General features: G+C 36.3%; 2 protein-coding genes across 3 annotated transcripts in view; one reads left to right on the top strand and one right to left on the bottom strand.

Moving 5' to 3' along the window:
- The window catches only part of LOC121874235, a 28,879-nt gene extending 24,586 nt beyond the window's left edge, over positions 1 to 4,293 (bottom strand). Inside the window, exons 1-2 of one of the 2 annotated variants that reach the window (XM_042378305.1) lie at positions 3,928 to 4,293; positions 79 to 245 (exon numbers count right to left, since the gene is read on the bottom strand). In XM_042378305.1, the coding sequence (XP_042234239.1) occupies positions 79 to 245; positions 3,928 to 4,117 (357 nt within the window). In that variant the 5' untranslated portion in view covers positions 4,118 to 4,293. The remainder of the gene's footprint in view (positions 1 to 78; positions 246 to 3,927) is intronic. The other variant, XM_042378306.1, reaches the window with a different exon arrangement.
- Positions 4,294 to 5,296: 1,003 nt separating this feature from the next.
- Positions 5,297 to 13,260, top strand: LOC121874233 (ATP synthase subunit C lysine N-methyltransferase-like). Its single transcript, XM_042378304.1, has 5 exons — positions 5,297 to 5,555; positions 8,156 to 8,282; positions 10,120 to 10,230; positions 11,538 to 11,729; positions 12,980 to 13,260. Exons 1-5 carry the CDS (start codon positions 5,446 to 5,448, stop codon positions 13,157 to 13,159), a joined length of 720 nt encoding a protein of 239 aa, XP_042234238.1. The 5' UTR covers positions 5,297 to 5,445; the 3' UTR covers positions 13,160 to 13,260.
- Positions 13,261 to 14,684: the final 1,424 nt, after the last annotated feature.

Here is a 14,684-nt window from a genome sequence, read left to right as displayed (position 1 = left end):
GGGCGGTCGTATGTCCTGGTGGTCGTAAGTCGCGGAGTACCTGTATACCAGTCCCTTATGAAGAGTAATTAAACTGACCTTATCCTCAATAAACATATCAAAGTTGTCTTTGGCAGCGATCAGTGATGCCAAAACCTTCAAGGTAAAAGACACTGTGGCAAAGTTCTTGGTAGTGTTGATGACACTTGGTTCAAGAACAGTCTGTATAAAGGACACCAAGCCAACACTCTGAGCCCATTCATATCCTGTAAAGAAAAGAAGTTACCACACACAAAATGCCTCTATCATCAGTCATATTTACCCCTTTCTCTCGCTATAATAGCTCTCATAAAATATTAAAAACTGGGGGTAAATATTCAAATATTTTGCACATGTATCTCTTCCAGTACATTTTGAATAAGCAGGCAACCCACAATACACTTATTGCCACTTGTGAAGTAGCTCCTGTTTACACCCAACCATTATATATCACGTAATAGTTAAAACCAATGCTACATGTTCACTCCTGATGCAATACCAGTACCCGATAGTATTTTTTGTGTTATCACAGAATAGATAAATAAAGCCCATTAACTTTGCAGTACATGTACAATCAAAGACAAAAGTCATGTTGTGGTTTTGTCCGAAGATTAAAGATAACTCATGAAACATTATGAGAGCCCCCTACCACAAGACAGAGCGCACCAAAAGTTTTAGCCCTTCGGCATACTGTATATATTCACCAAATTTCACGACTGGATAGTCCGCCCAAATGGCTAGTAAGCTGATAAGTGGCGAAAATGATAAAAAAAATAAAATAAAATAAAATTGTACCTAGCAACCATCAAAATGATATGTTTAATTTCAAAAAGAATAAACCATTCCAGTTCATTTGTGTTGAAATCATATTACAGTGATACAGTACTGTACTGTACTGTAGTTGTTTCCATTTGGTTATGTGCAGAAGACCTCCAGGAAATGCCTCCAGTGAAAGGCTACTTCTCACTGTGGTACACATATAAACAAATTTGTACTGAACATTGTGTAGATGAACAAAGTAATCACCTCATGGTTGTTGTCAATGGAAATATTGTACAGTACATGTACTCTGGATCAGGGGTCTGGGTTAATCAGTAACTTAGAAAATTTTCTATAGAAGAGAACTTTCTTATCATGAGTGACGACAATCCCAAACCAGGCAGAGAAATTGAAAGTCTACTAATTTGGTTTTTCATGAGTACCATACCTGTCACCAGTACTGTTTAAGGATGCCAAGATTGTACCCCAACTTTTGACAAAAGCTTCTCAGTGATCTCTCCATACCCTACCTAACCAAACCAAAAATAATAGGTGGCATCTACTAACAATACTCCAGGTTAATCAGCTACCTAAGAAAAATATTCATACATGGAAACTTATTTCTTACCTCAAGAATAAAGCAAATAAGATGAAAGAATAGCACTTTGTTTACAGGCTTTGTCCCTAGTTTTTCTTCTTTAAATGAGCAGGAGGCTGCGACATCATCCGAAGCTTCATAAAATTTAATAATAACACTACTGTACTCCATTACATACCCACTAAGAAACTACAGTAGCAGCAGCAGCAAGAATTATAATTTTTTTTTTATATATGATGATAATCAATTATTCTGGTAATAAAAGAGATGGGTAACACCAGAAAGAGGTCTTGTATTTCGTTCATTCTTTCCACAAATGTTGTTTGGATGATACAGGTAGTAAGTCATAAAAATTATACGAGTACTGTACAGTACGGTGTATCTTTTTCCTATAATTTTAAGTACTACTTGTATTTTATTTTTCGTTTTTCTGTATCCTGGTCAAGGAAGAAGAGGGAACTTACAGGATAAAACATGAAAAAAATGAGCACATCGTAATTTTATGTCTGTACGTACTGTACAGCTGGAGAAATAATTTTTGACAGTAAATATTCCGCCAAGAATTCTCACATGGCACTGCATGTTCACATATGCTCTTAAAACTATAAATTTGTGATTCTTATTTTTGTAAACATAAACAGCTAACAACAGAGTCTCACTCAGGGATTTATTGCCATAAATGCTATACCCCCTGTATTGGCTTGGTTGTCTTTTGTTTTCAATTTTATAGGTTTCACACTCCTGGTTTTCATGTTAATGGCTTGTGCAAATCCTTTTTTTCTTTGGTATTACAGTATTATCATTTCACTCATGCAGGGAATGTAGGTTAGGTTAGGTTGCAATTACGTTTTTCTCATGGTTATTGTTGTGTTTTTAACGATTCTGACCTTCGGAAAATAGGTGCATGATCGAAACAATAATTTTACCTTTTCTTTTTGTATATAATTTTTTTAACCTATTCTATGTATAAAGGATGAGACTATACAGTTGGATTCAAATCCAATAATATGGGTTTGGATACATTTCCAATTTCTTTCAAGTAGCATTGGATTCTACGTGAATTTTATGTTCCTATACTTATTATTCTTCCCCAAGAGAAAGGAGAAGCTATCCATCTTGTTTTTCAATGGCGTTGTTATGGTGTCGTGTTCAGTATCGTATCACAAGTTATGTGCTCGTGGAGGATGAAGAACATCTGTAAGAGTTCACCTGTTAACATGGACTAGTTGGCAGGAAGTGCAAGTGTTCAAAGTGAGGCAGATGACTGACAGTGAACAAAAAATTTGTTTCAGTGCAACAACTGATCATACTCTTACAGCCACAAAGATGTAAAATTACACAGCCACTTCAGTTTGGTTTAGTTAGGTAAGTTTAGTTTGGTTAGGTTTGGTTGGGTTAGATTAGGTTGGGTTAGATTAGGTTGGATTAGGTTGGGTTAGGTTAGGTTAGGTGGGTTAGGTTAGGTAGGTTGGGTTAGGTTAGGTTGGGTTAGGTTTGGTGGTAAATGTGCATATTACAGCAACCATGGAATTTGAAGAAAAAAAAAGTGGTTTTTCTAGTGGGTTTTGATGCAATAATTCAAATAACTTTTTTTTCGGAAATCACTCATTTGTGATTTAGTTCCCCACCCCACATAATAGTTCTACCAATTGCATGTTCTGAATTCCCGGTAGTCTGTGCTTGCTAACTTATACAATATAACCAAACTAAACCTTACCTAACCCCCTACCAGGGGCTCTGCCCCCAGACCCCCAGTGACCCTAGCCCCAGGGCCCCCAAACGCTATCTAATAACCCTGGAGTCGTGTGGTCAGCCTCCACGAGAATATAAATAGCCGTTACAGTATTTCTTACCTTACTCCAAGTCAGGGTCAGAGTCTGAATCAGGGACCAGAATACGTCGTGGGTTACTCTGTTGTCTAAAGTTTCCTTATTTTTAGAATGAAATATAACACGATAAACTCCCAATAACCGAAATCACACCCAACGCGTTATGGCTCCATGTTGCAACCGATTAAAAATGTCCAGCATCCTGGCATCTACGCCGAAAATTGAACACTAATTGGTTATATCAAAAGTTGAGATTTTTTAGTAGATTTGATTGGCTGCAGCAACTCCCGATTTGATTGGAGGCCGCTCCCCGGTATATGCACAGGAGGTAAGCGAACGTATGAAAACACACAATTTGAGCCACAGCATAGGGGCATCAGGTGTTCCGATTTTATTCTTTTTTTTTAATTCAATAACTTCATTATTATCAATTTGTGATGGAAGTGTATATAAGAAAATTATCATAGAAAAAATAGTTCTATCGATTGAGTGTAGTGAATTTCCAGAATTCTTGTGGGTGCTGTAAACTGCATCATTACCGGTTAGGTTAGATTCTATTAGGTTCTGTGTACAGGTATTGTCGTTTTATTTTTATTACTTACTATCATCCAAACAAAATCTGTGGGAAAAAAATTAACGAAATCGAATAAACTGCTTCTGGAGCTAACTGTCTGTTGCACTATTACCGTGAACACAAGTTACGGAAGACCTCACAGCACTCACCATTCTCGTTCTTGTGGAGGAGGAATTCTATATTGGTGTGGAGTTTATTAAGCACAGTGTCGTCCTCCACCTCTGTAAGGATCACCTCTACAGTCTGTTGGTGAAGCTTGAGGCCAGGATCACACCCTCCAGTCAGCCGCCTCAACACCCACTCCAGCTTCGTGTTCACCTGAGTATCTATATTACTCATCTTCTCCACCTCTCAACCACTTTACTCGCTCATGGGAGGGTTTAATAGACTTTGATGTCACCTAAGTGAACCTTTACAAGTCGTGGCAATTAATAGTTATAGGTATAAAGAGGAATTAAGACGATAACTTCCCTCAACCTCCACTAACTCTGGGAATGTTTTCATTCTCCCCTCCCCCTCCCCCCCCAATGGTACACCTCTCACCCAAGGAACACGAGGAAGGAAAGCAAACTTCCGTATAACCTCTGCTTTTCCTCGTGGCCTCCGATTGACGAGCTATCTATGAAGAGTACAGCATCATAAAGAACGTTTTGCTATTATATGATCAACTATTATACTTTTTAATTTACGTTTGCTTTGATACTGTTAATTGGGATTAAAATGCAATGTTCATATATATATATATATATATATATATATATATATATATATATATATATATATATATATATATATATATATATATATATATATATATATATATATATATTATATAGTAGGGTCACTGCCTTATGACACCTACTATCCCCTATGGACTTTATCTCACTCTCCTCTACTGTATATATTAGCCTTGTCAAGTATTTTTCCTTAGTCTGTACTCACCCCTGAAGGTGTGAATTACACGAAAGCGCTTGGGAACTTCGTGTTTTCTTGTTTCCTTGTGGTTATCAGCATATACCTAGATCACGCGCACCTACAGTGATTTACTTGCATATATATATATATATATATATATATATATATATATATATATATATATATATATATATATATATATATATATATATATATATATATATATATATATATATATATATATATATAATAAATTAAATAATTTAAGCATGTCAGTGGAATATTTTCCTAATTTTTCCAAATTTCCATTGGATCTACGTAGACTACGTTACTGAGTTGTGTTGTGTTAGGTTAGGTTAGATTAGGTACATGCACTCGATCTATTAACTCAGATTAAACTAAGTTTTCCAATTTTTTTTTACTTTATTACACCAAATAATAATCGAGAAGTGATTCACAGCCCGAATTACGCTTGTACGACCATCATTTGACTTCATTCCGGCTACATTTGGGTACATTTGGGTAATTAGTCTGACCCCCAAGGCTCGGTTCAACGACCAGCGGCGGTAACTCTACTACCCGGATAGCTTTAGTAGTTACCAGTGCACTTTGTTAAAATGTTTAGTTTTTTTTTATAGATATACAATAGTCCTAACCAATACAATTATTTAACAGCAATTTAATGTAACTCGGTCATTTCAGTAAGGGCCAGGGGGTAGGGATTCAGTTCAATTCAGAAGTAGTCAAGAATAATGACTCAAGATCATCAAGAAGGCATTAGTATTTATGTTGGTGTCGGGACTGTCGGCTCCCTGTGGCTGCTTCAATTAACTTCAATGGCCGAGTTAAGAGCACAATATCAGTAAGATATTTATTAGCATTTCTAGAAAGGAAATATAAGGCAGTCAAAATGAAGGAATTACAAATTTAAAGGTAATTGGTTAGAATTACCGTCTTTAAAGGAACCTTCAATTTGGAAGCAATGTGTATTCCTTGGTACATTTTTATACATGTATACAGTAAATGTGTAATTGAATCTGAAATTCCATTTTATAACCTGAGGATGCTGAAGGTTTGGACAGTGAAGAGGAATTGAGTCGACTAAAGCATACTTTTGGCGGTCCGACTAATTACCCAAATGTACCCAAATGTAGTCGCAATGAAGTCAAATAATGGTCCTACATGAATAAATCAGACTGCTAATCACTTCTCGATTATTATTTGGTGTCATAAAGTCAAAAAAAATTGGTAAACTTAATTTAATCTGAGTTGTATTAGGTTAGGTTAGGTACATGCACTCGATCTATTAACTCAGATTAAATTAAGTTTACCAATTTTTTGTGACTTCGTGACACCAAATGCAGGTCGAGGTTAGGTTAGGTTAGGTACATGCACTCGATCTATTAACTCAGATTAAATTAAGTTTACCAATTTTTTGTGACTTCGTGACACCAAATACTAGTCGAGAAGTGATTGGCAGTCCGATTTAATCATGTAGGACCATTATTTGACTTCATTGCGGCTACATTTGGGTACATTTGGGTAATTAGTCAGACCCTAATTGGGGTGCAGCTTGTAGGGTGTTTAGATAATGACATGACTGCTTACCCACAGACAGCTGGAAAACCCCAGTTGCACAAATGAAGGTTCCTGGAATCCCTGGATTTAAACATATAACCTTGTTGACAGTGTGTAAGAGTAGCTTAAATCATGCTTATTGTAAAAGAGGATTTCAGGTTCACACCGCATACAGTACAGTACCTCCATCTGACTACACTAATACAACTTGCTTACATCAACACCATTTTATAGCCAGGTTAATATTCGTTTTTATCTCAATAGGTATTTCGGATTTTTACCATTATCAATAGGATTTTTTATTATTTTGTTCTTAGTTAGGAATCGAATTTTTTCTATGGCATTTCCTGAGCAAATGCAGGGCAATAGAAGGCTGGTCTCTTTTCGTATGAAATTTTTTTCCTGGTGTATTTTGGTGTCATTTCTTGTGGAAATGACCCATCGGGGTTCTCAATTCCTCATAAAATTGAAAAAATTAAAAACGGCCAATATCCGCAAGAAACGAATGTCAGAATTAAAAAATACCAAAATACACTAGAAGAATAATATACAGTATCTCATGTCAATTGGGGAATTTGGGATAAAACAAATTGGTAAATTTGCATTGTCACACCGAATATGACCTTCATTTTTGGGGGAAATTAGCGTTTTTTTTTTTTTTTTCGTTTGATTTCCGAAAAAAAGTGGCTAAGCGACTAAAAAATACACAAAAAAAAACACTAGAAAAATAACACCTAACCGAACTGACTCACCATATGATGGAATCACCTCTTTCTTATCTTATTAGCCTGGTTCTTGTTCGTCGTTGCATTCTGGGATTTTTACACAACGCCACATATGTTGGTCTTTGCAATATTTACATTCAGTCTTGCTCTTAGTACACTTTACTGAGGTTGGAAGAACACCATGGGATCGAAAAAATGCTGTAGTTTCTAAATTTTTATTCCAAAAACTCGCAATCAGCTCCATATACTTTAAGTGACATCCATCGCAGACTTCCATGGTCGGAACTGAACTTGAATTTCAAAATATAAGATACCCAAAATAAAACTCGATTTTGATTGGGCCAAATATACTCTGAATTAAACCCAAAATCATTTTAATTGGTTCCAAAAGCAAAAACGCTTTTGATTGGCCGCATGATGTGTACAGGTACGCATGCGCGTCATGATTTATGAAGGAGACGCGAGAGACACGCAGTGTAGGGTGAGAGGCAGATGATAATGGTGGGAGGTTAATGGAAGAAAATAGAATTTTTGAGGGAAAAGCTATCTCCGTTATTATACATTTCCGCCGGTAATGTAATAGATGAAAATTATCTTATAATTAGACGTCTTATTCGAATATGATAATAGATTAGTGGAAGGAATGAACGGTGTGTAAACGCAATAATACCAACAAATTTTTACCTTTGACCATTTTCCATGCTTGCATCATTAGTAAAATTCTTTTTCCTTCCAATTGGTATAAAAGCTACAACTACTAACTTGACCTACTATTGTGAACTCCTAACTAAAAAATCCGAAATATATATTGGGATAAAAATGAATATTAACTGCATCATCTAATAATCCATCTTTATCACCTACCTGAAAATTATTATCATGGCCTAATTTTGACATTTACAGTGATGCAAAATATTTTGCTGTAGTTACTGTACTGTAGTTAAATGGCAGTTGGTCATTGTAACCTTTCTAGGAATGTAGGCCATGTTAACTTTTACCTCTACAAGTGGTTCCACATTACTGCAACAGCCTAGTGACTACTGTATATCTCACATAATTGATCGTCTAATGAGATTTTGTCACATACCATAAAGAAAGTAAATTTACCTCCATGCAAGCATCCTTAGCCAACTCCTGTTAAACTATTTTTGTTTTCCAGGGTGTCCGAAAATAGCAGTAGCAGCAGTGGGCGTAAATTAGGTTTGGCACTGATTGGCTTAACTGGTGGAGCTGCTGTTGCCTTGAGTGTTATTGCTGCACCTTTTGTCACTCCTGCATTAAGAAAAGTAAGTCTAATTTGGCACTAGTTATTTTCATGGGTAATTAATTACAACTTCACAGTCGCTGATTTTTCATAGAAAGCGAATTTTAAAATGCTGCAATTCAATGTCTTTTATAGTGGACACTATCATAGTTAGGGCAAATGTGTAAAAAAAGTGTTTATATAAAATTTCTTGTTAACCTAACTTAGGTTTCAATGGGATACATTCCCGGGCTGTCCAACACAGACATGTCTCACAGAAAAAGCAATCCTACACAAATTAAATAAATACCATAAAAGCTGTATTCACCAATAGTGTTTTTCTCTCGCTAATAACAGCAAATATCATAGTATGTAATTACAAGTTTATGCAACAATTTATAAAGCTAATGTTGGTTACACAAGCGAGGGCACTGCATGGGCAGTGGCCAGGTTCTGTTGGCAAGTGCTAGGCATATACTGGCTCCAGATTTTTTTCTTAATCCACTGACTTGCAATAATGATGTAAACAATTAGCTCTAGTTATATTACTGTTCTGTGTCCATACCTGTCTTCATTGGGAATACAGTACATTCCTAGGCAGAGATGTTGACCACTTTGACCAAGCTTTTGCATAAGATATGGACAAAATCCCTTAGGACAAAAACCCCCTGGACAAAAGCCCCCAGGACAGAATCCCCACTGGGCATAAACCCCACCCCTACTGGGCAAAACCAACAACAGACAAAATCGCCTCGGTAAAAAAAAATATATATTTAAAGTTTTCAATAATTTTATTCCAAATCCTCTTTGTTAGTATCTCTTACTAAGACAATGTATGTATGGAACACCATGAAGTGTGGGTTATATGGTAAAAAATAAATTCAAGCTCTATTTAAGCCTCAATATTTACCTCATGGTAGAAAATAAAACAAACTTATTTAAAGTTTTTAACAGTTTCTTACAAATATCATTACTGTCCTCCATTATTCCCACCAGAGAAATGGAATGTAAACTTAGGTACAATTGACAACGAATACCGCACCAACAACCTCTGTGGGAGTTGGAATCGTGGATTCCAACAGCTGGTGGGCTACTCTCACCCTACAATTTGTTCTGCTATTGAGTGTATCAGGAAAGATGCAGCCATTGTGTCCATGCATCTTACACTTAACGTGAGAGGGCAACCACTTCAAAAACGTGTACGACGTGAAACCAGAGACCTTCAAAAACGCTTCTGAAATCTGTGTTGATTTTAGAGATGGCTGCAAGGCATTGGAGGAAATGCTCAGAGGCATTGGGCATAATAAGTGCTTATGATATGACTATAGTCCAGTATAAACTACACTTCATTTGGTCCATACATCGTCTTAGTAAGAGATATTGTCAAAGTAGATTTGTAAGAAATTAATAAAAACTCCAATTAGATTTTGTCTTATTTTAACATGAGGTAAATGCTGATGATGATATAGTTTTAATTTATTGTTTATCATATAAATTACATTTCATAATGTTCACTATTATAAAATTTAAATAGATTTTGTTTTATTTTTTACTATGAGAGGATTTTGTGCTGTTGGGGTGGGGATTATGTCTGGTAGGGGGTGGGGTTTATAACTGGTGCTTTTTTTTTTCTCCTCTCTCTACTAGGGGATTTTGTCTGCTGTTTGTGTGTGTTTTTTTTTTGTCATGGACCCCCCGGGTTAAAAACAGCTGAACTTGAACCTCTGCTGTTAAGGTCAGTGTTTAGGTACAGTTTATTTTTATTTTCATTCACATCATGTCATGGACATTTTACAGATAAAGTGTACTGTATAGTAATAGAAATTTCATTAAATAATATATTCCTCTGTTGATTCCATTGTAATATTTTATATCAACAGGTTTGTCTGCCATATGTTCCAGCAACAACTGAGCAAGTCAACAATGTTTTAAAAGCTCTAAGGGGTCGATCTGGTCACCTAGTTGACCTTGGGAGTGGTGATGGACGAATTGTGAGTACTGTACAGTACTGTAGTGTACAGTATGTCAGTATGTGCAGATAGTTACCCTTAATAATCATTGTGCTGTTTGAAGTGAAAGAAATATTTAAATTACTTGTAACTTAAGTACTCTACATAAAATATGAATTCTGTACAGTTCAGTACTGTATAATCAGAATGAAAATACTGTATGTTTTCATAATATATAATGTAATTAACATGATAATAGTAATTAATATACTGTAGTTACCTTTACCTTGTTTAAGCAGCAGTACCCATAACTATGTGAATTCTCATCTACATATTAAAATATCATATTATTTAATATTGTGGTAGCTCAGAAATCTTAGCCACATTTCCCTTAAAGAAAGATAATTAGGGTTTTAACTCACCCAAATGTAAATTGCATTAGAGTTTCTGGCACTTTCTTCTTTTTTCATCAAATTTGTTTGTGCATACAGTATACTGTAGTTAGACTCTTGCTAAATCAGACACTGATTACCCATTGGACAAGGATACTGTATATCAGTATGAATCCAATATGTCAGATGCTAGCCTGATCACCGTGCAAGACTCTCTACATGTTGGCAGCCCTAACCTTGCATTTTGTACTGGGTAGCATCGGTCAGCCTTACTGCAGCATATGCACATGGGAGACTACTCTATGCAACACAATGACATTCCCATTAAATCATGTGTCAGCAGTTTTCATCACAGACACATCCCTGAACATTACTGTACTTGGTGTTAATTTCATTTATTTTTTATATTTTTTAATTTTAATCACAAATATGAAACTGTATTTCAACATTTACTCAATTGAAAAAGCTATAAAATATTTCCTCAAAATATTTTGCAAACTAAAAATGGAAGACAGAAAAATATATAATTACTAAATGAGGATAATGGTAGCATCTCTACCTGTCCCAGTGAGTGTGAGTGACCCTGTTTATTCCTGTGTATGTACTTATATACAGTACTGTACTGTCACTTAAATTTTCCTAGAGTACAGAATAATTGCAGGTACAATTGGGTCAAGAGATGCACAAGTTTTAATGTGGAGGGAAGGATTGCCAAGAATGATATAAGTAGGAGTTTTTAAGAACTGACCCTGATTAGAGAGGCTGCAAAAAACTGTCCAGCTTGGAGAGCTGCCATCTGGTATTTATGGCTAACCCATGCAAACATGGAAAAGGGCTGTAAAATGGTGGTGGTGATTGTTTCCAAGAATAAGATTTTGGCTTATTGAATAATTTTCTTGAAGTGCATAGAGGATTCTTCGTTGATAGCTTTACTAACGATACTGTCTTTTCACACAGGTGGTTGCTGCTGCACGTGAAGTGAATTTGAAAGGTTTAGGAGTAGAGTTGAATCCTTGGCTAGTTTGGTACTCCCGCTGGGCTGCTTGGAGGAATGGAGTCTCATCTTCAACTTCTTTCATCACACATGATCTTTGGAAATTGAACCTTTATCAGTATAACAATGTTGTCATATTTGGTGTTGAAGAGATGGTTAGTATTGTCCTAATTTTATACGTATTTATGTACCTGTATTACAATAGTTTTAGAATAGTATTTCCTTATCCTGCTTATGTAGCAAATGGAGAAAAAGCTCGTTTGATTTAAGCGTTTTTGGAATAACACGATTGTTCAATTAATACCAAAAGCTAATTTACACCCACTTATTTTTTAATTGACACGCTCAAGACAGTTTAAATTTGCCGCGCCTGGCAGTGGAGTCATGTGTGATGCCTGTAAGTTATTACCATAAAGTCGCAGTCATGTCAACATTAACAAGGTCGCCCAGTCATCAAAACATTACCGAGTTCTTCACCCGCCACCCACCACAGCCGGCCCAAGTCAGTTATAGTGAGGATATGGACTTTGAGGGGTTTGACAAAGAGGCCCTGCAAGCCTCTGTGGTGGATAGTGATACAATTGATACAAGTGATACAGGTGAGGGCCAATAATCTGCCCTCTGCCTCGGAACCAACCGCCCATCCCCGTGTGCCCAGCCATCTTTTCTACTAATGTAAGTGTTAAAAAACCTAATATTATTGATATTTCTCTTAATTATTAATTGTGTATGCATACCATCATAAAGTTAAGATAATATTTTTACTACAACATGGTTGTGTGTCGTCAAAAAGTGGAGTTTGGGGGTCGGCCCGGTCTCTATTTCAATTAATCCCATATGTTATGTTGTTCACTTTACGCGTTTCTCACTTTCCGTGGTACCCTGTGGGTTGAATTAACCGCGTAAAGTGAGGGTTGACTGTACTGTCTTGCGGAACAATGAGCGATTACAGTGTTTTGTCAAGGGATGTACAACTAACTATTGCATCCCTACATAAGGCAGGACATCCAACAAAGTTCATTTGTGAACACATATTCAGGTACAGTCAAGAGCCTGTACAGTACTGTACTTGCCAAGAGTGAGTAAAAGAGAAGTGACCGTCTAGGAATTCGACCAGTGATGAAGAGGAGAAAACAAGTCAGTAGGCTCTCGAGTGTACATCTGAAAAAAATTACACAATTTTTTTTTTTTTTTTACACACCTGGCTATGTAAGGGAAGGTATATAAAAACTAAATAAATATCATTACCGGTAATAGGTACTGTACATACATGCCATTATTTGACGAGTTGATGAAGTAATTATTTGTTACCAAGTTTTTCCTTGTTGCTTGTGTTTGGAAAAATACCACGTGTACTTGGACAGTAAGATACTGTACAGTCTTCACAATCAAACTATCCTTGCAGATGCTAGAATTGGAATCCAAACTGGCACAAGAGCTGAAACCAGATGGCTGTGTTGTTGCTTGCCGTTTTCCTCTACCATCGTGGCAACCAAATACTACTATTGGAGAGGGTATTGATACAGTATGGTTGTACAGAAGACCAGAAGTGGTAGATCAAAAGGATACCAATACAACAAAATGAAATATAATGGCAAAGTAAAATTAAGATGACACATGACTGCAAGATGATTAAAAGTGTGTACAGTACAGTATATATATTGACTCAATAAAAATATTCACCAAGTTATTCTAATTATTCACCTTTAACTCTAAAATTAATGAGCATTCATACCACAGTTGTGTGTGCATGAGGGATAATGCAAGTCTTCTACATTTGCAACAAACAAACCATTGTTAGGTTGTTAAATTCTGCTGGAGGTCAAGAAACAAGAATGAAGGTATTGCAGTGTACTTATTAAGAACTGTCTGAAATATTTCTTTTGCCATAAATATACAATTCTCTGGAACTCTTTTTCAGCCCTTCTACAATCTGACTTGGCTTGGTTCCTGGAAATACCATACATCCTTCAATCCTGTTCATCATTTGTTGTGTTCCATCTACAGTGGTCCCTCGGTTAACGAACACAATTTGTTCCAGAAGGTCGTTTGATAACCGAAACCATTGTTTCAATGGGATTTTGGGTAATTGGTTCCAGCTCACCGAAAATTATATACAAACAAAAAATAAATGCAGTAAAATACACTTACTTTGAGGTGTGCATTTAGAAGGCTCCTGGTTGATGATGATGGGAATTAGAAGTGGGGGTGGAGAAGAGAAGGCACCCCATGCTTCATGCCGCCATTTCACCAATAAAATTTTAAGTTCACTAGGTGTAATTCAAGATTATTTTCTTGAAATCAACACTGCACTGCACTGTATATTGTCAGTATGTAAAATAAATTTCAGAATGACGAATAATTGTACTGTAAAAATAGTTTATGTTCAAGAGTCTCATGCAAGATGCTTCCTCCACTGAGCAGAGACACAAACTGACGCCATTCTGGGTGAGTCAAGTGGCTGTTTGGCGTGCTAAAAGCTAGTTCCCTGTACTTCAATTATGTTAAATAATTGTTAAAATGACTAAAAATTTTAATATAAGACTTGGAAAATTATTGAATAGTACAACCTTCTTGATATTTACTCAAATGGTAACAAACTTAAGCCCCAAAACTGACTACTGTATTGGCAGACTAATACTACAGCTGGCGAGCAGGCTAAAACATGTTGGTAAAAATTCGTAAGGAATTCATTAACCGAATTGAATATTCTTATGGAAGGTAATTCGTTAACCGAGGGATCACTGTACTGAAATTCTGAAACTTTTTCTTGAGTCAGTGGGCTTGGTCTTGGGTATACTGATACTTATTAATCAAATAGCTCACTTTACTGTACAGTGGTCCCTCGGTTAACGAGCACAATTTGTTCCAGAAGGTTGCTCGTTAACCGAAACCATTGTTTCAATGGGTTTTTGGGTAATTGGTTCCAGCTCACCGAAAATCAACAAAAAAGGTCGTAAAGTACACTTACTTTGAGGTGTGTATGTAGAAGGCTCCTGGATGATGATGATGATGGGAATTAGAATGGGGGTGGAGGAGAAGGGAGAAGAGAAGGCATTGGGGTGGAAGAGAAGTCACCCCATGGTGCCATTTCACCCATAAAATTTTAG

The sequence above is a fragment of the Homarus americanus genome, unplaced genomic scaffold, assembly GCF_018991925.1.
Source record: "Homarus americanus isolate GMGI-L3 unplaced genomic scaffold, GMGI_Hamer_2.0 scaffold49667, whole genome shotgun sequence".
NCBI classification, from domain to species: domain Eukaryota; kingdom Metazoa; phylum Arthropoda; class Malacostraca; order Decapoda; family Nephropidae; genus Homarus; species Homarus americanus.
Note: the sequence above shows the minus strand (reverse complement) of the source record. Positions and strands in the feature narration are given on the sequence as shown.